The sequence below is a fragment of the Arachis stenosperma genome, chromosome 5, assembly GCF_014773155.1.
Source record: "Arachis stenosperma cultivar V10309 chromosome 5, arast.V10309.gnm1.PFL2, whole genome shotgun sequence".
Classification (NCBI taxonomy): domain Eukaryota; kingdom Viridiplantae; phylum Streptophyta; class Magnoliopsida; order Fabales; family Fabaceae; genus Arachis; species Arachis stenosperma.
Genome location: NC_080381.1, coordinates 25,760,126 through 25,787,818, shown reverse-complemented (window position 1 = coordinate 25,787,818; position 27,693 = coordinate 25,760,126). Strand labels below are relative to the sequence as shown.

At 31.6% G+C, this 27,693-nt stretch overlaps 3 protein-coding genes across 3 annotated transcripts; 1 reads left to right on the top strand and 2 right to left on the bottom strand.

Annotated features, from left to right (window-relative positions):
• Window positions 1-2,604: 2,604 nt before the first annotated feature.
• On the bottom strand, window positions 2,605-4,202 carry LOC130980602 (secreted RxLR effector protein 78-like). The gene is made up of 2 exons (XM_057904262.1): window positions 4,036-4,202; window positions 2,605-2,896 (listed from the first exon to the last, which is right to left on the bottom strand). The coding sequence occupies exons 1-2, from the start codon at window positions 4,200-4,202 to the stop codon at window positions 2,605-2,607; spliced, it is 459 nt and encodes a 152-aa protein (XP_057760245.1).
• Window positions 4,203-6,984: 2,782 nt separating this feature from the next.
• LOC130979650 (2-phytyl-1,4-beta-naphthoquinone methyltransferase, chloroplastic) lies at window positions 6,985-10,182 on the top strand. Its single transcript, XM_057903138.1, has 8 exons — window positions 6,985-7,168; window positions 7,256-7,320; window positions 7,966-8,056; window positions 8,419-8,501; window positions 8,691-8,824; window positions 8,911-8,972; window positions 9,321-9,420; window positions 9,875-10,182. Exons 1-8 carry the CDS (start codon window positions 7,031-7,033, stop codon window positions 9,973-9,975), a joined length of 774 nt encoding a protein of 257 aa, XP_057759121.1. The 5' UTR covers window positions 6,985-7,030; the 3' UTR covers window positions 9,976-10,182.
• Window positions 10,183-10,890: 708 nt separating this feature from the next.
• LOC130979582 (cysteine-rich receptor-like protein kinase 2) lies at window positions 10,891-14,143 on the bottom strand. The gene is made up of 7 exons (XM_057903043.1): window positions 13,221-14,143; window positions 12,983-13,096; window positions 12,622-12,761; window positions 12,336-12,546; window positions 11,958-12,192; window positions 11,666-11,816; window positions 10,891-11,576 (listed from the first exon to the last, which is right to left on the bottom strand). The coding sequence occupies exons 1-7, from the start codon at window positions 13,984-13,986 to the stop codon at window positions 11,241-11,243; spliced, it is 1,953 nt and encodes a 650-aa protein (XP_057759026.1). The 5' UTR covers window positions 13,987-14,143; the 3' UTR covers window positions 10,891-11,240.
• Between the last annotated feature and the right edge of the window lie 13,550 nt (window positions 14,144-27,693).

Sequence of the window (27,693 nt, the reverse complement as noted above, 5' to 3'; positions counted from 1 at the left end):
AAAGTTAAGTAAATGTCAATAATCTGTATCAGTACTAAATCGAATCAACTAAATTTGATTTATATGTATATGCTGGAGCACTAATAAACCGAACTAAGTGAATTCAATTTATTGTTGATATAGCATATATAGTAAATCGAATCTAATTGATTTGATTTATATTGAAAAATCGTAAATCGAATTTAATTGATTCAATTTACATAGATTTACTTTAGAACATGCATGTAAGCTTATCTATTTTAGGACATTAGTGTAATATTAAATGCCATCTAGTTTGTTTATGTCATTTATCCTAAAAAAAGTTATATTATGTTATCTTATGTTCTGATTTTTTTTATTTGGTTTAGCTTTTAATTTGTGTTGCACTTTTGGAATGTTAGGATATTAAAAATTTGTATTATTTATTTGTTTTTATTGTTGGAATGTCGGGTAATTAGATTCGGTTGTTTTATTTTATATTTCTATTATTATTTAGTTGTAATTTAGAAGTATTATTTTTTATTATTTAAAAAAATATTGTTTGTAGTGTTTTAGTTGCTTACTGAGAGCGAGGGGTCTAAGAGGATAAGGATATGACACCAACACAAGGTTATTTTGTAGATGCAACAAATTTGACCATACATTAAAAGTACTCCCTAAATAAGTAAATATTACAATAGAGGATTGATTTGAATTAAAACTACTAATTCTAAATGTAGACAACTAAAATGTGTTAAAAATTTTAGGACTGATCTACCGTCGTGCTTTTCGCTGAGTTGCTTGTAACTGGTCGTAGTTTTCTTATTGTATTTAGCTTAGAATGTTATTGATTTTTATTATTATGTGTAGGGTTGTTTAAAGAATATATGAAGTTTTATTTTTAATAGGTAAATACAAAAAAAAATTAAAATAAATTTGTAAATATTTAAGAATCTCTTTGAGAACTCTACAAAAACTTTGCCAAGAAATCAAATATCTATTTGTTTGATAGCTATCACCATCCAAAAAAAGATGGCGTGTAACACGTGTTGCACAAAAAGTTCACCTACCAAGAAATAGTCCTACTTAAAACTTTTGAATTTAATTTATGAAGCAAATAGTCCTACTTAAAACTCGTGTTATCAGCACATTGGGCACACAAGAATTCCTCCTCAGATACCAAGACAGTGTTTTTGTTTTATACGTTCTAGAATGAGAGTCTAGGCTCACATAGCTCATCCCTTCAATGTTAAATTATCAGATAACCAAGCGCACTACACCTGCCAAGTAAGTTCACAGCCAAGAAAAAAGTGGGTGAACATATTCAAAATCCTTATTACATAATACACACACATTATCATCTTGATTAACAATTTCGAGTCGACACAACCTTTCCTTTATATTCACTCTGCTTATCAAGACAAACCAGACAACCAGCTCTACTCTTGGAGGGACTAAGCCTTTTCAAATAGTCTTAGTGAAGCAATAGCTTGTTACATCATCCGAAAGCATATCCGATTGTAGTACCTGTAAAAAAGAGTTAGTAGAAAATACACCTGGTCTGTCAAACTTTTAGACAACTCTATCCTCTCTGTCAAAAACTAGTTTAACTAGCCTCAAAGAGTCATGTAATTGATTCACAAGTTACAACTCCCATTGGAATAGCTCACACCTCCATCAAAAATTCCAAATCCACTTTAACACATCCCAAAACCCACAAGCCCCTATGACCGATCCTTTTTGGATTGAAACCGAGAAGAACCTTGGAAACCTATCCTTCAATGGACCACAACTTAGCCAGACACCTTCCCAGAAGTGAGTTCTCTTGCCATCACCAACCTCCATGGATAAGCTAGTTATCATCTTGTCTCTAATATACTGATCTTTTATCTGTAGCTGACAGATATATTTCCATGGACCTCCTCTAGTAGGTAATGTCTGATGGATAATAGCTCATTAGGGGAAAGGTTATTACATGAGTATATCACCTTCTTCCACAATGGACACTCCTTCTTTGAAAACCTCCACCACCATTTAAATAAAAGTGTTGTGTTACAAAGCATCGCATTTTCAACTCCAAACCCACCTAACTTTTTTGGAGTTTGGACCACTTTCCATCTAACTAACGTCATATTATTCCTTCCATCCTCCTTACTCCACAAAAATCTTCTCTGTAAAGAAATCAGTTTCTCTACAATAGCCTTTGGCCTCTTATATTATCTTAAATAATATACTGGCAGGCTATTTAATACTGCTTTGATGAGCACCAACTTTTCCGCTTTGTTAAGTACCTTAGATTTCCATAAACTAAACTTCTCCTCCACTTTGTAAATAATAGGCTTCCAAGTTTTGACCAACCTCGGGTTTGCTCCTTGAGGGATTCCAAGGTATTTGACCGAAAGAGTTACTTCCTTGCACCTTAACAAATAGCACATACTTCGAACCCATTGTTGTTCACAATTGATTGGGATAAAAATGGATTTGTCAAAACTGATACTTAACTCCGACATCAACTCGAAGTAACGTAGAAGCCTTTTGTAGTTCTTAATAGTCTCCTCCTCTTGCGGACAAAACAATATACTGTCATCGGCAAATTAGAGATGTGACAATTCTATATTGTCTCCCCCCAATGAATAATGGGGATATTCAGCCATTTCTAACTGCCACTTCAATCATTCTATGTAAGACATCAACAACAAGTACAAACAAAAAAGGAGACAGAGGATCGCCTTGTCTCAGACCTCTTTCCATCTTGAACGACTTTGTTGGTGAACCATTTATCAATACTGACATAGAAGATGTGCAAACACACTCCATAACCCACTGCCTCCACTTGCGCCTAAAACCCATCTTCTGTAGAACAATGTCCACAAAGCTCCACTTGACCCTATCATATGCCTTTTGAAAATCTAGCTTGATTATAGCCGCTTCTTTTTTCCTCATTGCAAGCCAATTTACAGTTTCACATGCAATAGGGTCCCATCATGTATTTTTCGACCCTTAACAAATGCACTCCGACTCTCTCCAATCAGGTCTGGCATAACTGATCTCATCCTTTTAACCAATACCTTAGAAATAATCTTGGAGGGCTATATTTTATATTAATTTTTTCAACATCAAAATTCTCGATAATGATTTTTTAGATACTAATTAGTCAAATAATGATTTTTAATAAAATTTTAGAAATAGTTTAATGTTCTGTTTTACACTCATAACTTTATAAAAATGTAGATTTTTTAGAATTTAAACTAAAACATAAAAGTTAAATTTTTTTATTCATTTTAATTTTTTGATATTTTATTTGAATCCAAATCGAGGTATTTTGTGATTGACATTTATGTTTTAAAGTTAAGTAAATGTCAATAATCTGTATCAGTACTAAATCAAATCAAGTAAATTTAATTTACATGTATATGCTGGAAAAAAAATAAATCGAATCAAGTGAATTCGATTTACTGTTGATATAGCATATGTAGTAAATCGAATCTAATTGATTTTATTTATATTGAAAAAGCGTAAATCGAATTTATCTGATTCGATTTACATAGATTTACATAGATTTACTTTAGGACATGTATATAAGATGATTTATTTTAGAACATTGATGTAATATATAATGCCATTTGGTTTGTTTATGTTATTTACCAAGGTTGCGAGAACCGGACCGGTCAATAAACCGGTGAGGTCACTGGTTTAATAGTTCATTGGTTTGACCGGAGTTCAACCGGAGTTCAATCGGTTTAATTAATATTAAATAAAATTATTAAAAAAACCTAAAAATAATTTTAAATATATAAATTCAATAATTTTAAATATGTTTGCAAGTCTTCCTTATGATCATATATACTTTTCAAAGTAATGAAAACAGTAGTAAAACGTGTAACTCCTGGTCGAACAATTTCTTTCCAATCTTTTCTTTTTCTAAGCCATGACAAGAAAATCATATGATTGTAAACAAACACAGTCACTTTTGAAGCCCGAGAGGCAAGGTCAGCTATGTGAGGAATACTTGCTATGTCTTTCAAAATAAGATTGATGCAGTGAGCAGTACAAGGAGACCAAAAAATGTTTGGATACTTTTCATGAATGATTTTTCCAGCAGATACATAATTCGCAGCAATATCAGTAACCACATGCACAATGTTACTAGACCCAACCCACTCAATAACCTCAGCAAACAATTTAAACAAGGTATCGGTAGTTTTTATCATATCAGAAGCATCAACAGACTTAACAAATGACATACCAGCAGGACGATAAACTAGAAAATTAATTAACGTACGCTAACTTTGATCAGTCCAGCCATTTGCCATCAGTGTACAACCAATGCTTTTCCACGAGCTCCTATAGCCTTCAACAAGCAACTGAAACTCCTTCTTAAGATCGGCCAGCAAATGAACTCTCATTTCATCATATGACGGTCCCTTGAAACCAGGTCCAATTGCAGCAACGCCGTCCAAGGCAGGTTGAAAGTAAGGCAATTGAATTGCATTGAATGGAATCCATGCATCAATGATCCATCTTGCAAGTCCCAACTTAACCTTGTGCACAACTTGTTTACTGGCCAAGACACTTTTCACAGTTGGTTGAGAGCCTGGCGTAGTCCTTCCCTTAAAATAACTTCCAATTGGAGTAGCAGAAATCGCTCTTCTCTTTCCTTTGTCTCCCATTGTTGCAGGAGCCGGAGGTTGTACAGGATTAGGCGCTTCACACTCTTCTTCCGCTTGTGTTTCACTTTTCACATCATAACAATCAGCTGTAAATTTTCTTTTTTCTGCCTTATTTTTTTTGTTTTTCTCCAAAAGCCTTTTGAATTGAAGTTCAACATCTTCAGTTACTTTGTTACAAACTTTAATTTGTCCAGGGATTTTTGCAAGATGATATTTCATTCTATATATCCCCCCTCCATTGTAAGTATTCAAGCAGAAAATACATGTATATTGAGCCTTGTTATTTTTGTCATACTTCACTATAAAATATTGCCAAGCTGGATCAGATTTACCTCTGGATGAACCAGTTTGAGAATCTTGAACAGCATTATCTTGTGGCTGTGGGTTACTTTGTGATTGTTCCATCTGTAACAATCAAAAAATCAAAGACCAAAAAATAACTTCAGAAAACTATAAACAAATAAATAATTCAGCAACCAAAATCATGAAGCAGCAAATAAATTCATCATGACAAATAACCTCAGAAAATCAAAAACCAAAATCATGAAGCAGCAAACAAATTCATCATGAACAAATAACCTCAGCAAACAAAAAAACAAAATAAGCACAGAAAATCAAAATCAAAAGGCAGCAAATAAATCAAAATCGCAAATAAATAAATCATAAAATCAAGCACAGAAAATCAGAAGGAGGCGAGCTCATAAATCAAAATCAGAAGGCAGAAAATAAATCAAGAACAGAGTATTACCGGCAGCGAGTAACAGCGACGAAAGAGGAGGCGAGCTCGGCGACGACCAACGAGGAGGCGAGTTCGGCGACGACGAAAGAGGAGGCGCTCGGCGACAAAACAGGACGCAGTGGTGGTTGCGGTGGTCAATGTCGTCGCTGTTGTGGCTGCGGGATGCGGTGGCGATGGCGGTGGGCTGCTCGATTGGTGGTGGTAGGCTGGTGGCTATGCGACTGCGATGAGGGCTGATGGCTGTGGGTGCTGAACTACTTGGGTGATTTCTGGAAACTTATTAGGATTTAGGGCTTCGTTTATGTTTAGGCGTTTTCTTTTTTTTTAAGAGCCAAAACGACGCAGTTTAGCACTTCAACTTTTAAACTAAAAACCGCTAAAAAAATGGACGATTCTCCCGGTTCACAGATTAACTTCCTGTTCGACCGTTTTTTTCACCGATTTTTTGCCAGGAAATTTCTAACTTTATCCGGATCGGCTAGGTGACCGGTTCCCGGTTAATCCAATTGAACCGGCCAGTCCGGTTCGATTTTCAGAACCATGTTGTTTACCCTAAAAAAGTTATATTATGTTATCTTATGTTTAAGTGATTTTTTTATTTGGTTTAGTTTTTAATTTGTGTTACACTTTCAGAATATTGAGATATTAAAAATTTGTATTATTTATTTGTTTTTATTTTTGGATTGTCGGATAATTAGATTTGATTGTTCTATTTTATATTTCTATTATTATTTAGATGTAATTTAGTTGTATTCTTTTTTTATTATTTTAAAAAATATTGTTTATAGCGTTTTAGAAGAAAATATGTGTAAACGAGAGGGGAAATAAGTTTTCGAGATTTTTTATTTTCCAAATTTTTAAAGATATTTTTTATTATTTATTTCTTAATCAAATATATCTGATATCTGATTCAATCGACAAAATTGTAGGTTAGATTGGATCTAAACATAAAAAATGCTAATATTAAATTCGATCAAATGATTTTAATATGGATCGAATAAAAAATTTTATTGCTAATTTTTGGTCCAATAAGAATCAATTTGTATTAGCTTTAAAAAAAAGACTTATTTTTTTCATTTAAAAAAAAAGATTTTTTAATAGACAAAAATAATTTTATATTTTAATAGACATTTTAAAAAAATTTCAAATATTAGAAACGCCTTTTGTTTCTACATTTTTGAGATATTATACCATTATTAGCTTTTAAAAAAATTAAATAATTTATTTTTTTAATAAAAATATTTTTAAAAGACGTATTTAAATAAATTTTAAATTAAATAAAAGTAATTTATTTTTTTTAAAAAGTACTTTTTTTCACTAAAAAAAAATTAATACAAACCACACTAAAATATTTTTTTTCCCATCCGAACAAATTGGTTTGGTCCATATTTCCATATATTAGAATTATACCCTTTTAAATCATATTTGTATCATGCATCAATATAACATTAATTTAAAATATAAATTTTGTCCGAGTTCACCATGCATTAAACAAAAGTTAGGCATGTGTAACCAAAATATATTTATTATAGTTAGGCATGTACTAAATGAAATAAATAAAAGTTGGGTACTTTAGAATATAAAAGTCTACCAAGAAAAGACTTGAGACTAATATAAAATGAAGAAAAAACAATAAGGTGATGTGGAAGGGAGAGAGAGAGATATGGCAACAATGCTGCTACTCCCTTTCCGAACTCTCATTCCTTCTTCTTCTTCCACTTCAAACTTCCGACCGGCTCCGCTTCGTTGTTCCAACGATCGCCAGGCGCTCTTTAACCGCATTGCTCCTGTATATGATAACGTGCGCCCCCCTCTTTTCAACCACTACAACCTCTTTCATAACTAGTTAACTAACTAACTAACTAACTTTCTTTCTTTCTTTTTGCAGCTGAATGATTTGCTGAGCTTGGGTCAGCATCGAATTTGGAAGCGCATGACTGTTTCCTGGGCTGGGTACCCGTTTTTTCTTCCTTTCATTGCTCTTTTACTTCAAAGTTTCTTTTTTTCATGATTGATTTCTTCTAGAAGGTTAAGTTGTCGTTTTTGCCAAATTGGTACACTCTAGCACTGAAGAACCTCAGCTTATATGCGCTTTACACTCTAAACTTTCGGAATAAAGGGTGCAAAAAATGCATACTTTTATTCAAAATTTAGTCTTCTAATAAAGGGTACCTTTGTTCGGTTAAGTCGAACACATCATTTGAAGGTGATTTTAGAAGAAAATTGAAAAAGCTGCTTTGACAATTTTAGGGGTTTGAAAGTTTAATTGTCAGCCCAGTGGTGAGGAGAGTTAGCACAAGTCCTAAAGGATCGGAATATTTACCAAAAGGTTGAAGGTTTGAGTCCTCTTTATTGCTGTGAGGCTACCTTTGTTAGGCTATATGTAAGAGCCTCCATAAGTTCCCATTGAGTGTGGAAATGCCCTGGCTTTTGTGGCTTGAACAAGTGCCGAATCCACCTAAACTTTTGTTAAATTGTGAGCCTGGGTTGAACAAGTATATAATATATATACATATACGTGCGCTCAGATGAAAAAGGGAAGGTTAGACATAACAAGATTCTGTTTCTGAAATTCATGTTTGTGTGAGTTTGGTACAGAGCTAAAGCGGGAGACCATGTGTTGGATATTTGCTGCGGAAGTGGCGATTTGTCCTTTCTCTTGTCCCAGAAAGTGGGGTCTGATGGAAAGGTTTCATTTTTCGTTTCATTTCATTTTATTTTGGATTTTCTAGTTATGTTAGTAAAATTTTGATAATAGGAATCTTCTCGTGTCTTGAGCAAAAATGCTATGTGCATATCAAAACTCAGCTACCGTGTATTTGTGTATAAATACATGTGTTGTTTAACTTATTTTTAATGTGTATTTTGTATTTCAATTTGTATTTTAAATGGATGGCTGATTTTTTGTGTACACCTAGCATGGTTGGGTCTTGAGTATGTGAATTTTGGATCCAATAATATCAAGTAGGAGGTATTTTAATAGGAATAAGCATTTAGTTTATTATTTAATGAAAGTATGGTTGTGTTGAATGTTTTCTTTTGGGGCTGTAGGTGACTGGTCTTGATTTCTCCAAGGAACAACTATTGATTGCCTCATCTAAACAGCACTCGAAGAACTGCTTCTCAAATATTGAGTGAGCATGGGTAATTTTAGCAGTGTGCAATCTGAAATAAATTTAAATAAATAAATAGATAACATTTGTCTAATGAATCTTTAACAATTTTTAAGAGGGCATTCCTTTGTGTTTGAGTTTTTTATTGTTGAGTGATTGACGACAAAAAAGAACAAAGAGTAAATAATCGCCATTGTTGTCTTACCATAGGTGGATTGAAGGTGATGCTCTAGATTTGCCGTTTTCTAATGGTTCATTTGATGCTATAACAATGGGCTATGGTCTTAGAAACGTAGTTGATAGGCCTAAAGCTATGCAGGAAATTTTAAGAGTCCTAAAAGCCGGTAGCTTTTTCTTATCTTAATTACATTAATATGATTATTGGTGTTTATTTGCAACTTTGACACCTCCAATATTTCCATTTGCTAAGGCTCTAGAGTGGCTATCCTTGATTTCAATAAAAGTGAAGAGTTGCTAACTTCTACGATTACGGTATGTCTCTTTCTCGCCGTTTTGTCTGAGTTACAATAATAATATGCCTGGTGGTTCTATTTCATTGTGTAGGAATCTTATCATTCATATCAATTTGGCTTAGTTAAGGATGTAAAAATGAAAAGGAAGCATATTCTGTTGAGCAATGTCTACTTCTGTTCACCACCACTCCCTAGGAACACATATATTTGTCATTGAATAATTGCAGATAAAAGTATATGGTCTTTTTTTGTACATGAATATCGATCGATCACTATTTATTTCTGCAGATTTGATTCACTCACTTTAATCTTCATGATTTTCTTTCACCGGCTAAAGGTTTGACTCCCATGTTTCCTCGTCAAATAGGAATGGATGATTGACAATGTTGTTGTTCCAGTGGCATCTGCTTATGGCCTTTCAGAGGACTACAAATATCTTAAGACTTCAATAAGAGGATTTTTAACAGGTTTGGTTTCAGTTTCTTTTATAAGAACAAACATTTTGATCCAGTTTTTGTTCTAGTCCAATATGCTTTTTTAACAGGTTCGGCTTCAATTCCAGGCTATAAGAACAAACTCTATGATCCAATTTTTGTTATAATCCAATATGCTTAATTATATTTATCAGAAAATTATTTAATATGGGCAGTAACAACAATAAGTTGTGTCCTTTTACCTATCTTCTCCAAACTTGCCATGGATCGACATACTTAATTCCGTTTTTACATGGTTTATTTTGCTGCTCTGGAGTAAGAGGACTTTAGTTTACATACTTTGAGCAAGTGAGATTCTTGTAATTCAGAAGCGTGTTTTGTATTAGGAAGCAAAGAAAAGGGAATAAAAAGATAAATACTTATGTCCATTGGTGGTAGAGCTTTGTCATATTGATTACCTAACTTAAGAATTTATCCTTTTCTGCAGGGAAGGAATTGGAGAAACTTGCTTTAGAAGTTGGATTTTCCAGTGCTCGACATTATGAGCTCAGTGGAGGCTTGATGGGGTGCTTGGTAGCTATGCGTTAGCTGAAATATATGAAGCAGAACAACCGCCTCCTTTTGAACTTCTCAGCTTGTAAAATCATATAGTATACAGTTGCTTCTGAAAAAAGTAACTATAGTTCTTGCCTTCTATTTTGATGCCTCATGATAGCTGATGAAGGCTTGTACTTATTTTATTTGCAATTGTTAACATTACTAGGCAACACACTACTCAAGTTTTCTTATTCTAAATATCCTCTGTCACAAATAGTGGTCCTTAAATTATAAACTATTGTATATTATTAGACCTTACGTTTAGGCCCAAATTCCATTGGTTCTAGGTAAGCCTCGGAATAGTTTCTATACTAAGTTACAACGGATTTTAGGGTGATATCTAGCCTAATTTTTTTCCTTATAATTGCTATATATTCTATATATGGTAATATAATATTTACGAGTAAAGTGACAATTAGGTCTCTGAAAATTTTGACTTCAAACTAATTAGTCTATGAAAAAAAAAAGTACCAATTTGGTCCCCACGATAGCAAACGGTAGACACGTTATATCCTTCTATCAATTCACCACGTAAAACTTAACAATGGTGCTTATATGTACGGTTAACAATTTTTGGAGTAAAACTTCACCTATTTTAGTAAGATTCGTTATAAATAGAGAGCAGTTAATAAAGGTTATATAAAAACTCAAGATAATGAATGTTTTACTGTCTAAAATTACATTGTTTTTATACTCATGTACAGCAATGGGACACACACCATTGTAGATAACGAAATACATAAGCAACTCCATTTCGTTTCGCACTATCTATTGACGGAAAGACATACAAGTCCACTGTTTATTATCTTAGAGGATTTAATTGGTACTTTTTTTTAAAAGACTAATTAGTCCTAGGTTAAAATTCTCGAGTATCTAATTGTCATTTTACTCTAATATTTACACATAGTAGATAATTATTATACACATAAATGTAGCTTTCATATGGAAACATGATGCACTATACATGCATTCTTCACTGCATGAATGTTTCATTTGACATATTCAGTTCTGGTAAAGTAATTATTAATTACGGGCTGTTACATATCTGATTGATCCAAATTTCTATAATGCATGTTAATCATAGGTATATACAGTATGTACTGTCTTCTTGCCAAAACACCCATTGGAAATTTGGCTTTATAGGTTCCCATATCCAAAGCATGCATTTAAATTCATAGGTCTAAGCCAGATCATGCCATTCAAAAGTGAAGAAGATAGACATGCTGTATGGAGTGTGTTTCTCTGCATCTTCATGGTCACCTCGGATAAAACGAGCTATGCGACATGGTAGCAATTGATGTTGGTACATTGAGAGGGGAAGATGGGTCGCTACTCATGTCGTGCAGTTCCATGGTACTCTCATCTAGGAAGGGTGGATTATAGGGAGCAGCAAGGTGCTCCTCCTTCTTTGTTAACATATGTAGTGCCTTTGACATAGTTGGTCTCAGTGTAGGGTTCTCTTGGATGCATAGAAGACCTATATGAACCACTCTTAAAACCTCATTCTTAGTATTGCTGCTGTTATGGTTATGCAACTGAAGATTTGGATCAAATAATTGTGCTGCAGTCCCCATCTGGAAATGCTTCCATACCTGATGTTGCAAAATGACAAGATAAAAGTAAGAACAGTTAGAAAAGTATTAATAATGTACATTTGAAATGAAAGTAAGACAACTCTCACAATTGTAACTAGGTTGTCTGAATATTCTGTTGTTTTGCCTCCATTGTTCTGTCTTCCGGTAACTGTCTCTAACAGCAACACTCCAAAACTATATACATCGGCCTTTTCTGTTAACTGACCATGAGCCAAGTACTCTGGAGCCATATAGCCCCTACAGGTCCATGTGAAAACAAGAGCATACTAATTCAGACATCATAGACACAAGTTTTCTGTAATGGAACTTGGCTCTTAGTCTAATCTGTTTGATTTTTAATTATTTCCACGAAATTGTATTATTATCGTTGATACTTACAAAGTTCCTGCTATAGCTGTACTTATGTGGCTCTTGTCTTCTTGCAAGGATCTAGCCAAACCAAAATCTGCAATTTTTGCACGAAGCTTTGCATCCAATAGGATGTTGCTGGCTTTTATATCTCTGTGAATTATCCTGATTTCAGAGTTCTCATGCAGGTAAACTAGTCCTTCAGCTGTCCCAACAATAATTTCATATCTCTTCTCCCATTTCAGTTCCCTTCCCTTATTTCTGTCTATAAATGTATGAATTTAGATGTATTATGTTTATTTCACATTGTGATAAGAATTGCTATCTAGATTACAGGCAATGAAATGGTTTCTTTTTCTCTTTTCATATCTGAGAAAAGAAAACCAACTATATGAGTTTGTCAATTACCAAAAATGAAGCAGTCAAGACTTCTGTTGGGAAGAAATTCATATACAAGCAAGCTTTCAGGTCTTGAACAGCTGCATCCTAACAGTCTAACTAGATTCTTGTGTTCGATTTGGCTAATTATGTTAACTTCATTGTAGAAATCCACAGCTCTATGTCTGTTGTTGAAATATAACCGCTTGACGGCAATCTGTCTTCCATCAGGTAGAACTCCCTGCAAGAGCAAGTTGTAAGAGTGCCTTTCATATGTCAAAATCGTTGGTATAAGGTACACAAATGAGAGAACTACCTTATAAACTGTTCCGAATCCTCCTTGGCCTAACTTGTTAGCATCATCAAAGGATCCAGTCGCCTTTTCCAGTGTAGAGTACTTGAAATTCAAGCCGCTGCAGTGAAGGGACTTTGCTAGTTTTTTCGCATCATATGAACCTTGAAGCCAGAACAATGATCGAGATGAGTAAGCATTCTTAAACATAATTGTCTCCTAATATATTATTGTACCTCAATTTGTTAACAGGGCAACATGAGGATCACTAAGAGGACAAGGGCTATGATATATGGAGAAATGCAAACACTATTAACGTTTCGGATATTCGCAGAAGTCATCATTCTCATAAGCAAGTACAGTAAGGTACTAATAAGTCACTTACCTCTTCTTTTGTTTTGAATGTATCTGTGTTTCCAGATATAAATCCCAATAACAATTCCAACCACCAGAACAACCACTGAACTGACTATTGGAACAACTAGCACTGCTACGTTCACTGCACAGCAAGACAAAAAAAACGAAAAGAACTATACTCAAGAACCAAGATACAACAGTAAAAAGTATTCAAATTTTCTTCAATCTGGAAGCTGGATCCTTAATTGGAACTGCAATTCACTTACCTTTTGAACTCCCATTTTGTTGTTCCTTGTTGAGAAAATCTGTGTCTGAGTACCTCATGAAGCAACCGGTGTTAAGTGCTCGACCTTCCGACCAAGGCAAGCATCCCAATATAGAAGAAGATGCGTTCTCAATACATGCTTTGCAAGATCTTGGGTCCAAATTCCTCCAACAATCAGCCAGAACATAAGCGGACGCATTACTTGTTCCTGACACAGAAACCTTAACTCTAGCATAGCCAAGGTTGTTTGGTGCATCTTGAACTGCTGTTGAAATTGCTTGCTCTGCTGCTGCTTGAAAACTCGAGTTCTTCCTAGTTGTGTTCCCACATATAGCCTTGTCTCCTGCTCCTGAATACTGATTAAAGAAACTATAGTTCTGAACCCTCATGAAGCAACCATCAAGGTAAATTCGACCACCGTTATAAGGGAAGCATCCGGCAAGAACGGTGCGTGCCTCAGCGTTACACAATGCGCAATCGAGTAAGGAAAGATCGCCATAGCACTGAAACAGGCCATAGTTAGTGTCTGGTCCTGTGCCTGCAATTGCTGTTGCAAAGATGTTAGTGCTAATCTGTTGAGTGATATTGTCCATGGCTGTAACGAAATTCGGAACAAAGGTGATGTTGTTGTGCTCAAATTGATTGTCACATGTAATTTGGATCGTTTTCGCCCTTGGTTCTGCTATTGAACTCTCTGATAGTAACAGTGCTTCAATGATGACGTAAACAAAGCATTGAGAGGAGATGAAAGAGACTGTTCTCTTCATTTTGTATGCAACTATGCTAAGAGCTAAAATGGTGACAACATTATTCAACCAAAGAAGAATCAGAAAACAAAGAAAGAAGAGTGACCATTAAGGTAACTCAACAACGTTTGAAGTGAGAATTGAATTGTGAAGTTGCCATGTGAGATGTGAGCTGGATTATGTGGTAGTGAGTTTAGAAAGAAGCAACTTCAGAGTGGAAAATTTTCTATGCAAATACGCGGTAATACAGTGGAAATTTGTGTTCGTGGGTCCCAACTAAGTGGGCCCACAAGTTAAAAACAAATTAGAAAAAAAAAGAAACAAGTGGCAAAAGCCACCGGGGAGAGAGAAGTTTCTTTTCAAGTTTTGAAAAAAAGCAAAAGGAGGCAGAGGGCTTTGACGGGAGAAGAAGAAAAATTGGAAAAAAAAGTATGTTATTTTAATATTTTTTATTTGATTAAATTGGTAAATTTATTTTATTTTTTATGAAATTTTAGTATGTTATTTTTAGTGTAAAGATGAACATTGGTATATAACTTGCTAGTTGTATTATTTTTTTTTTTTTTGGTTGATTTGAGATACCAATTTTTGTGGAGAATTTATGTTGATTTCATCAGCTTTGATGATGTATTTTATAGATTGTTGAGATGCCTTAGTATTATTAAAAATACTGTTTGTGTACCCATTATTTTGATAGTGAAAGATTTTACTGGATTAGATTCCGTGGATTTTTTTTCCCTCTTTTGGGGATTTTTTCATAAGAAAATTCTGATATTTGATTATTTAATTTTTACCATTATATTTGCTACTTGGAGTATCTTTGGTATTGCCTATTTAATCGCACAGGTTGTGAAAAAAATGATTTTTTTTAGTGCTTCCGCTGTTAGGCAGGTTCTTATTGAACCTCAATTTTTCCAACAAAGTGGTATCTAGAGCCTTGGTTATTTATTTCTGCGCTAATTAAATGGAAGAAAATACTCATGAACCAAATATGGCCAAAATAAATTTCTAAAATTATTCGATTTGGAAGACCATCATGGAAGATATGTTGTATAGCAAGGACTTGTATGATCATGTGGAGGGGAATAAATCCAAAGGTACCAAATCTGATACTGAATGGAAGAAACTGAATTGGAAGGCAGTTGTTTTGATTTGGCAATGATTTGATCTTAACGTGTATCCACATGTTGACACCGAAACGAATGTTGAGAAGATGTGGAAGAAATTGAAGGAGTTATATAAGAGAAAGAATGTGCAAAACAAAGCATTTTTATTAGGAAGCTTGTCAATATGAAGTATATTGAAGGTAAATCAATGTCGGAGCACTTGAGCATTTTTCAGGAGACGGTTAACCAACTGACAAATAATGAAATCACTTTGAATGATGTTGCAAGTCTTGTTGTTGAACTCTTTACTTGATAGTTGGAAAGTTTTTATTGTGACACTGACTAATTCAGCTCCAAATGGAAAGTTGACATTAGTAATGGTTAAAGAGAGCATGTTGAATGAAGAATGCAGAAAAAGAGAGCGAGGTTTGATTAATGCCTCCTCCCGATCAGAAGCACATGTTTCAGAGTCACGGGGGAGAAGTCATAGTAGAAAACCTCACAGTTCTAACAAGTCAGAGAGTCAAAGCAAGTCAAGAGAAAAGTACAAGGCAAAAAAGGAGTTCATTTGTCACCATTGTAGCAAGTCGAAAAATATCAAGAGGTATTGTAGGTTCTTGAAAAGATAATAATCAAGGGAAAGAAATGAAGACAAAGGTAAAGATAGTGATAAAGAAACTGCTGTTATTGTTTATGAAGATGTTCTTATCACATATGATAAAAATTATTTGAATTTTGTATGTGATGATTCTACTTAGATTATGGACTCTGGTGCCTCATGTCATGTCACTCTGAGGCGTGAATTTTTCACTTCCTATACTGCTGGAAATTTTGGCAAGGTTAAATTGGGAGATAAAGGAGTGTGTGATATCATTGGTATGGGTGATATATGGTTTGAAACTAACATGGGATGCAAGTTGCAGTTGAAGAATGTTAGGTATGCGCCAAATAAGTGGTTCAATCTTATTTCAGTGAAGACATTGGATCAAGAGGGGTATTGCACTTTCTTTGGTAGTGAAAAATACAAGATTACTAAAGGGGCTCTCATTGTTGCTAAAGAAGACAATAGTCTCACTACTCTCTACCGGTTGTAAGCAAAATTGTGCAAAAAAGAGGTGAATGTAGCTGATGATTCCTCTTCTGATTTGTAGCATATACGTCTTGGTCACTTGAGTGAGAAATGATTAAACGTCTTAGCCAAGAAGCACTTATTTTCCGTAAAAGGTACAACTTTAGTTATACTCATTCTTTTATTTGAAAGCATGTTAGAGTATCATTTTATAATTTTGGATCTCATAGGAGATCACATGTTCTATATTTAGTTTACACTAATGTTTACACTATAGATGCTAAGCCACTAGGCGATGCATCATATTTTGTTACTTTTATTGATTATTATTCTCGAAAAGTGTAGGCTTTTGTTTTAAAATCTAAAGATCAAGTGTTCGATATCTTCAAACACTTTCATACAAGTGTTGAAAGAGAAACACGAAGAAAATTGAAATGTGTTCGAGCAAATAATAGTGATGAATACAGGGGTCCATTTGAAGAGTATTGTAAAAGACATAGGATTAAGTTTGAGAAGACGGTTCCTAAAACTCCTCAACATAATGGAGTTGTAGAGAGAATGAATCGTACTATCAATGATAAAGTCCGGTGTATGCTTTCTCATGCAAAGTTGCCTATATCTTTTTGGGGGTGAAGCGATGAGGACTGCAGTAGATCTGATCAATATTTCTCCTTCAATTCCACTAAATGGTGATGTTTTAGAGAAAGTTTAGAGAGAAAAAAGTCTCCTATAGTCACTTGCGGGTGTTCGACTGTAGAAATTTTGTTCACATTCCAAGATATGAAAGGTCCAAACTTGATGGAAAGTCAAAGCAGTTTATCTTCATGGGTTATAGTCACAAAGACTTTGGTTACAGATTATGGAATCCGGTGAATAAGAAAATAACTAGAAATCGAGATGTGATTTTTCTTGAAGACCAAACTATTGAAGACCTTGAGAAAACAGATAAGCCAACAATAACTATTAGACGTTCTACTGATAGTGAACCTGGTCCTTTCACTAGACCTCCTGTTGATGGGGAGATGTACAAGTTGATAATGTTGGTGATGATTTGCATAATGAACCTACACCTCAACCTGAGGTGCCAGATGCAGAAGTTTCATCAAATGTTGAAGTCCTACCTGAACCACCAGTTGAGCCTGAATTGAGAAGATTTACTAGAGAGCTTCATCCTTCTAAAAAATACTCTCCTTACGAATATGTGATGAATACTAAGACTGGGGAGTTAGAGAGCTATCAGAAAGCTAAGTCCGATGAGCATAAGGAAGATTGATTGAAGGCCATGTAAGAAGAAATAAAATCCTTGCATGAGAATCATACGTTTGAATTGGTGATGCTACCAAAGGGTAAGAGAGCATTCAAAAATAAATGGGTGTTCAAATTGAAAGCGGATGGAAATGTCTAACGGCCAAGGTACAAAGCTCGATTGGTTGTGAAAGGCTTTGAGTAAAATAAAGGTATTGATTTTGAGAATATTTTTTCTCCAATTGTGAAGATGTTCTCTATTCAAGTTATGCTTGAATTGGCAGCTAAGTTGAATTTAGAGGTTGAGCAGTTTGATGTGAAGACTGTCTTCCTTCACGGTGACATAGATAAAGAAATTTATATGGAACAACCAGAGGGTTTCGAGGTTAAAGGAAATGAGCATCTTATATGCAAGTTGAAGAAGAGCTTATATGGGGTGAAGCAAGCACCAAGGCAGTGGTACATGAAGTTTGATTCCTTCATGGAAAGTCATGGGTATAGTAAGACTTCTTCTAATCATTGTGTGTATATTAAGAAATTCCCTGATAGTGATTTTATAATTCTCTTGCTTTATATTGATGACATGTTAATTGTTGGTCATGACACTAAGAAGATTGAAAGTCTTAAGAAAGACTTGAACAGATCTTTGCTATGAAGGATTTGGGTCCTGCAAAAAAAAATCCTTGGCATGAGTATTACTCGTAACAGGAAGAATGAAAAACTGTGGTTGTCGCAGCAAAAATATATTGAGAAGGTTTTAGAGAGATTTAGCATAAGTAATTCCAAACCTGTTAATACTCTACTTGCGCGACAATGTCCTACAAGGAGAAAGAAAGTAGAAATGAAGAAGATTCCTTATGCATTCACAGTTGGCAGTTTATGTATGCTTTGGTTTGCACCAAGCCGGATATTGTTCATGTTGTTGGAGTTGTTAGTCGGTTTCTCTTTAATTTTGGCAAAGAAGCAAGCAGTGAAGTGGATTCTTAGATACTTTAATGGTACTTCTAGAGTTTGTTTATACTTTGGGAGTGGCCAACTTGTGTTGGATGGTTATATAGATATGGATATGGCTGTGGATCTTGATTTAAGGAAGTCTACTTCTGGTTATATGATGACTTTTGTAGGGAGAGCTGTGTCGTGACAATCTTGACTTCAGAAATGTGTTGCTTTGTCTACTACAGAGGCAGAATACATTGCTGTTGTTGAAGCTTCTAAAGAACACTTGTGGATGAAAAAATTTCTATAAGAGTTAGACATCAATTAAGAGAAGTTTGTGTTATTTTGTGACAGTTAAAGTGATATCCATCTCAGTAAAAATCTGACGTTTCATTCTAAATTGAAGCACATAGAGGTGAGCAGTGACGGACCCAGAAAATTTAAAGAGTGGGGACAAAAATATATATCCTAAAATAAATTTGGTTGAATATTGCTAATTATGTTAAAAATATAATAGAGATATAAAAATTAAAAAGACTTAGTCAACATTTTCATTTTTAAAATACTATTCATTATATATAATTTATAAAAAAAATTATTTTTAAAATTTGAGCTTAAAATATTTTAATTAAATTATAGATAATTTATCATCCTAACTAATTTTATTTTTATTTATTTTTATATAAATTTAATAATAAAAAACTAAATTAACTGACATGTTAGCACCTATTAATATATTAGCCTTTATAATTTAAAACTATACCATAAAAAAATAAACTTATATATAAAAAATATGTTTATATCAAATAATAAAAATTTAATTTACAATTATATTTTTCTCTTTCTTTTTAAAATAATAAATTTTTATATATTTTTTAATTTAATTTTAATATACTATTAGATTAAAGAATTTATGCATCAATTTAATTATATATTGTAATTAAAAAATACTTTTTATATTCATCATGTAAATAATTATCTAAAAGAATAAATATAATCAAATGACTATGTAAAAAAATTATACATATTTTAATATATCAAAATTAACTTCTACGCCTTTAAATAATTATTCTACTATTTATTATATTTTTAAATATTAATTATCTCACATTCAATTAGAAAATTTATTTGATATAATATTTATGACATAAAATAATTTTTAATCCAAAATAGTTATTACAAACAAAATTATTTAAGAGATAAAATTAAAAAATATTATATAATTTTAAAATAAAAATTTTAATTAATAGATAAATACTATTTTTTTCTCAATTAATTTTTTAAGGCAAAAAAAATACTAATAATTTTACTTATATTTAAAAAATTAAAATTTAGTTTGATAATTAACTAGTTGATTAGATTTAAAAAATTATATTATCACTATTTATTAATTTTTTTAGAGTTAATTTGTTTATTTATTTTAAATTTTCATATTAAATCAAATTTAATAAAATAAATATTGGTATATATTAAATTTAATAAAAATATTATTTTTAACATAAATCTTAAAATAAAATTTTGTAAATTTTTATGGGGCAAAAATATTATTACATTAGAATAAATATATTAATTTATATAGAATTTTTTTTAAAAGCTAGTGGGGGCAAGTGCCCCCCTCTTCTTATACTTCGGTCCGTCCCTGGAGGTGAGGTATCATTGGATACTCAAGTACTTGAGATGAAGTCATATGCACTTAAAAAAATTCATACTGATAATAATGGTTCAGATATGATGACTAAGAGTGTGTTTGGTAAACGGGTTAGAAGAGAAAAAGTACGTTTAAACTTTTTGAAAGTTTCAATTTTTGGTTTGGCTAATTTTTCTATTTATGAACGCAGAAGTGATTTTGTATTTAAAACCACGTTTATAAGAAGCAATAATTCTTAACTTCTGCGTTTCACTAACAGGCTTTTAACTATGGACACTAAACGTTTATTTACCTTTTATCAATTTTATTCTTTATGCATGTTATTGTATTATTTATGAAATTCTCATTATTAAGTTTATATGAGCTTTTTTTTTATTATTTATTTTTTTTGTTAACTATTTGTTTGACATTATACATTTTTATAATTATGATTTTTGTGTATTATTTTTATTATTATCTTTTATAATATAATTTATTGATTCCATTAGGTAAAATAAATTAAACAAAAAAAGACAAATTAAATAAAAAATTGATCATAGGTAGTAATAACAAAGGGTAAAGTATTAAATTGGCCCACTACGTTTGAGCATAATCCTATTTTGGTTCTTAAGGTTTAAAGTGTCCAATTTAAATCCAAAAAAATTTTATTTAGCTTCAATTTAGTCCCACCGTGAGCTCAAAGTTAAATAATTAATGAAATATCCTATAAAATAGCAGTACAAGAATAAGATCGATAATTTAGAGAATAAGTACAAGCTCCAGAGGTACAAAATCAACCTTAGATGCATCAATACATTTATTTATCATTTTTCTTATAATTTAAATGAAATATTTTCTATAAAACTAAGAAAAATGATAAATACATGTTTTAATGTATCCACGGTTGATTTTGTACCTCTAGAGCTTGTACTTATTCTCCAAATTATTAACCTTATCTTGTACTACTGTCATGTAGAACATTTCATTAATTATTTAACTTTACGCACGGTGGGACTACATTGATGCTAAATGAAACTTTTTGGATTTAACTAGAATACTTTAAACCTTAATGATCAAAGCAGAATTACGCCCAAATGTAGGGAATCAATTTAGTACTTTACCCAATAATAAAAAATTATAAACGTTGGATTTCAAAATAATATTAAGAATAAGATTATTGAAAGTATTAGAATAAGAGTACGATGTAAAAAGAATACTAAATTAACATTCTCACGTTAATACTTAAAATTTAAGAAAAATATAATATATATTTTTTAGTTTTAATTAAAAATATATTTTGTCAATTTTTATATGTTATTTTTATTTTAGTAAGTAAGTATTAATTTTATTATAAAATTAATTAATAAAATCTATTTAAATATCTAAATTAAAATAATAAATAATATAAAAAAATTATTTAAGTTGATATCTATTTTAGTAATTTTTTATCTAAAAGTGATTTTAAATAGTGTAATCCAAACAACATTTATTTCACTATAATTCATTTTAATATAAAAATTGTCAAACATAAATCACTTTAACACAAACTTATTTTTCATCAAAATCAAGTTTGCAAAATCAATTTTATACAAACTCCTATTTATAAACTATAATCCAAACACACACTAAAAATTTACGTGCAGTAAAGTTTGATTCCCACAAAAAGAAGACGGTCTTAGTGGAGCAGTCTTTTCCCACTTAAGTTGATGAGAAAGAGATTGGATTAGACAGTCCTTAATCCTAGACATTATCTATACTCACACACACTACATGAATTTAATTTTGGGTTTATTTTTCCTTCGATAGAACTTGAATTCGGGTATAGTTGTTAAGGAGACATACGATATGCCACTAACCAAGTCTCCAACCACCTTTTCAAGTTTTGGAAGAAAGCAAAAGGAAGGTAGGGCTGTGCGACGGAAGAAGAAGAAAAATTAGAGGAAAATGACATGTCATTTTTTATTCAATTAAATCGGTAAATTTGTTTTATTTTTTTATAAAATTTTAGCATGTTATTTTTAGTGTAGAGATGAAAATAAGAATATAACTTGTTAATTGTATTGTTTTCTCTTTTTTGGTTGATTTAAAATACCCACTTTTATGGAAAATTTATGTTGATTCCATCAATTTTGATGATGTATTTTGTTAATTGTTGAGATGTCCTAATACTTTTAAAAAAAATTATTATGTACCCATTATTTTGACTGTGAAAGATTTTACTGAATTAGGTTCTGTAGATTTTTTTTTGTCCCTCTTTTAAGAGTTTTCTCACAATAAAAATTCTAATATTTAATTATTTAATTTCTATCATATTTACTATTTAAAATGTTTTTAGTATTATTTATTTAATTACACAAATTATAAAAAAATTATTTTTTTAGTACTTCCATTATTAAATAGGTTGGTATTGAACTTCAATTTCCCCAACAATTTATTTGTAATAGATCTTCCTTACTCAATCACCAAAGCTGGCCCATTGACCTTACTTGTAATAAACTAATAATAGGTTAAGTGGTTAACTAACATTAGTACTATATGATTATGATATATAATTTCCTTAAAATTCTTCAGTGTCAATGATATGCTTCATTCTCTATTCCTCTCCATGTGCTACCACGTTGACCCCATTTTCATGGGACAATATCTTACATGTGAATTTGGCACCTGCTTTTAATAGAAACTTCTCTTAAGGTATCCATGTAAAATTGCTATAAAGAAATGGAAATATAATCACATATCCACGGAACTTGAATTAATTGGTTCTTCTAGTGTATGTGCAATCATTATAACAAAATTTAGTGCTTCTCATAATTGCTTGAATCAAAAGCCAAAGTAAATCTTAGCTTCTGGATTGAGCTTTTCACTAGAAATCAAAAGTTATAATTGTTAGTTAAGGTGTAAGTTAGGGGTGAAACAAAAGTTACAGTTTGTTATAGGTTATTTATTGAAGACGAAGTTTGGCCTGAAACCTTTCAAAAAGTCTAATCATTTAAAAAAAAATAATAGAAAAATTAATAAATAATCAAGTAAAATAAAAAATATTAATATATTTAAAAATATAAATGTATATATGTAATTAAAAGAATAAATAGTTTAATGAATAAAAGTCTTTAAATAAAATAAATGATACAAGTTTAAATCTTCATTATATTTTTTAATATATTAAAATTATATGTTATATATTTTTACAGACTGACAACTCAAATAGACTATTTCATAAACCTAAACTTAATCTATTAAAAAATTTAAACTTTTAAAATAACTTGAATCTAATTTTATATTCTGTTAAGTCAGACTAAACTAGATCAAACTAAACATAAGCCAAACTACATGCCTGTACCAAATCGTATGGTCTTTTACCACTCTAGATGTAACTCTTTTTACTTTAAATATATTTGACTATTATCAAATGTCATAATTCAGTTTGATTTCATCCTCATAAATTTTGTTAAAATAGAGCGTGGCTTTGTTTGTTCAATGTCAACTGTTTCAAAAATTTATTATCAAAATGTCATTATTTTTGAATTATTTACTCATGTGTCACCATTTTGTCACAGTGGTACTTCATATTTTTTTGACATGCCTATTAGGAGGCATTTAATCGGGATGTTCCACATTAAAAATGCTAATATGAAATCGTTGCTATAATCTTATCTTTTTAAATTATTTATTCATATATCTCTATTGGTGGCACATTTAATTTTAATATGGAGAGGGAAATAGTGTAGCACGACATTATAGAGTACATGCGTGTTTTATTCAGATGTGATTTTTGAAAAGAATAAATCGGACGATTAATTTTAATCTAGGTAATTGGACGGTCTGATTTAAGAGGCATAAATTAGACCATCTAATTTTCGTCCTCCTCGCCACGTGTTGTGTATGTCTTGTGCCCCATAGCAGTTTCCCTTATACCAACATGCCTCTTTCTTGTATTTATTTTCTCCCTCCGAAGTCACTTTCTTTCTTGAACCCATCCAACAGTCTCATTCTCTCTTCTTTTTTTTTTCTTTTTCACCAGTTTAACTACTTTTTCTTCTTCAATTAAAAAAAAAATTACAATGCCAAAAAAAAAAAAATATAAAGATATTGATAATCCTAAACTTCATATTATGAATCATCTTTGTTATTCTGATTATGTAAATTTATTTTTTAAATTTTTTTATATTTTAGAATTATTATTATTATTAAAAATTTAGGAATATATATATTTAGATTTAGTTAGTGAATATTTTAATCAATAATAATGTTTGAATTAGACTAATGTAATAGATTAGTAAAAAATATATGTTTAGAATTTTTTGTAATAATTTTAGAAATTATAATTAATTAATTTTAGAGTTACATTAATTATTGTATAATTTTTTGTAATGATTTTGAGAATTATGATTAATAATTAAGTTTTGTAAAATATAATATATTTTGCTCCGGTAATAATTATTTGTTTATTGTTAGATATTTAATAGACATAAATATATTATTGTAGTTGAAGTTTTAATAAAGTGGAATATTATTAGTTAAACATTATTAGTTAACCTAACAATACTTTTTGTTGATCATGCTAATCCTGATTAGTCAATTACAACCTGACCCATACTGAGTATACTTGGCATATAAAATGTCAACGTTCCGACTCATATATACGGTAGTCTACACCTCTTCGGATAGTATAATCTTTCATCGCCAGAATAACAGTTTCCTTGGAACTGAATTCCATTCTCACGACAAATTCACCATCTGCGACAATAGAAATTTCTACCACGACGACAACCATACGATAAATATTTAATACACAAATATTTAATAAGTGAAATTAAAAGTAAATTAATACTCACTACATCAATATTAATATAAATAAATTTTACATCAAGTTATTATCTCAATTTTAACAAAATAAAAACATAAACACATAAATAAATACTAATTAATATTTAACTAAATCAATAACTAACTAAAAAGATTATTATCTTAAATTTAACTAAATAAACACATAAACAAATCCTAGTTAAGTATATTTTCACATGTCATGTAACTATTTGGTCCATCGATCAATATAAATTATTACAAAATTCTAATCCTTCGTATAAATATAGACAATTACGTACCTGTATTCATATATTCCGAAAACTCCGGAACATGCATGGGTTTCAAATCTAAAGCTTGCATGAAAGATGGCTCCTCAAACGGATGTTCGTTTGCGAGTGCATTTGCCACGTCTATCACGTTTGGAACCATAGTGCCGTCACCTTGATCTTCGTCTCCATCTAGACCAATAATTTCGTAATTGCTTTCAAATTCTTTCTCACCATCACTATTGTAATCTTCCCGTTCAATATTTCGGTCGGCTTCAGATTGTTCAAACTCAATATATAACTCAATGAACGATATCTGAGTGCGACTTTCAATGTACATTAAAACATCTCTAGCATGCTCGGTTCATCAGTTACATATTTGGTTTGAAATTGAACGAATCTACCAAATATTAGTATAGGATATCTATATAAAATATATATTTTCCTTGACATTTCAAAGTCTATCTTCTTACAAATCATACCTTTTAGTTCTTCGAATAACATTGTGAATGGAATAATAATATCTAACGGATTTTCACAAATAAATTTTACTCATTCAGATGTTTGTAATAAATCTGACCTAAATAATATACTTTTAGTAGAACTCTATCATCCATTTTTCTCCCTCACATGAATATAAACTTCTCTATCAAATTTTTTTACTTCATACAAAAAAAAATAGAGATAAAGGAGTTGAGGGAAGAAGAAAAGGAGATCTGAGAACTTGTATACGAGTTACACACACTTTTATATATATATATATATAGGAAATCGAACCCCGGATTTGTATTGACAGATTTAAATAAAATATATAATAATTAAATCGGACGGTACGATTAGCTACGCCAAAATTCAAATTTTTTCTCCCACACAAATCGAACCATCTGATTAGTGGGGCTAATTTTTTTAACAAAGAAATCGGATGGTCCAATTTCTTCACCCCATGTTTTAGAAAAAGTTGTCCCACATCCATGTCTAGCACCCTCATTCTTTATAGCCACATATAACACACACAAACTTCGCATATCCAAAAAAATGGGCCTCTATTAGTGACTAAATTCTCACTGTGGTCATTAAAATTCATGTCATTATTGATCATCGAAATTCAAAATTTCTTATAGTAGTGTCCCAGATTTAAATTTGAGCACCATATTGGTCCTAGAGGTGTACATGACTCGGTCTAGTCCAAAAACTCATCTCGAATTCGAACACTTTAGAGGCTAATTTTGTGTGATCACTAGATCTAGGATCGGGTAAAAATCTCAAAAATAGACTCGATATTATTTAGGGTCGGATCTGAGTCAAGATGAACCCGATTTCACATGGCCCCATGTACACTTTAATGGGACTAAAATATATATATGTTTTAAATTAATTTCAGCAATATTATGTTATATTAATTATAAGCTTATTGTTTTGCTTTTAATCACACTTGTTGAATTAGAAAATAAATCAAAAAAATATGAAATTAGAATTTATGTACGGATTTAAATTCAAATATGAATATCAACTTCTCAGTCACAAGTATGTTTTTTTGTTCTTTATAAATAAGTGTATCATAATTTTTTGACATAAAATTTATCAAGACTCGAACTTCACCGGTCTAGCCCCGGTTTTAGTGTGACCCGAAAGTAGTGTGATTTTATTGGGTCTAGGACTGGGTCCGGGCCCAGACGAACCCGACTTCACTTGGCCCTGGGGGTGGCAAACGGGCAGAAACCCACTGCCAAGAAAGGCGGGTTGTGCTGAAAATTTGAAACTGCCAAATTTAAAAAAGCCCGCTTAACCCCGCACCGCCTAATATATGGGCTTTGGCGGACTTCGGCAGGGTGGGGCAGGCTTTCCCAACAGGCTAGGCATTTTTTTTGTTAGGGCTTTTTTTACAAATTTCTATAATGTTATTAATCTATAAGAGAATGAAGATAATAATTGAAGATGTTCTAAGTTATATTTTGAATTATGTTTTATGTTTGATTGATTTTAAACTTGAAGATGTTTAATTATATGTTTTGGACAATGTTTGTTTTGCTTTAGACAATGTTAGTTTTATTATTTTGTTTCAAAAAATTTGATTTATGATTATATTTATTACATATTTATAATTATAAAAACTTGTGAATTTAGAAATTATAATTTTTTATGTCTAGAAATTATAAATTTATTGAAATGACTGTGAAATTATATATATTATTTAATATTTAATAATTTATAAAAAAAAGATTTGGTGAGCTAGCCTACCGTTAAACGGGACAGAAGAGGAATTTAGGATAGACGGGACAGGTTAGCTCACCAGATGGTGAGCTTTTGACAAGACACACAGATTTTTTTGTTTGTCACCCCTACTTAGCCGATGTATACTCTTAATTGATCTCTTACCCTTTTCAATGATAAATGCAAACAGAATGTTAAAGTGACACTTTCTTACTATGCCAAATGCTGTTATATACTTCTAATTAATCTCTCACCTTTTTTAATGATGAGTGCAAACGGAATGTTGAGGTGACACTTTCTTACTATGCCAGATGCTGCACCGGCTAACTGAGGTGACAAAATTTATATTTATACGCAATGTAATTTTTAAAATCCTAATTTATTCCAATTGTTGGTCTGAATTCCAGTCTTCTACATTATTCCAGCAAGAGAGGAAGCTAGAAGGCATCATTGTTGGCTCTT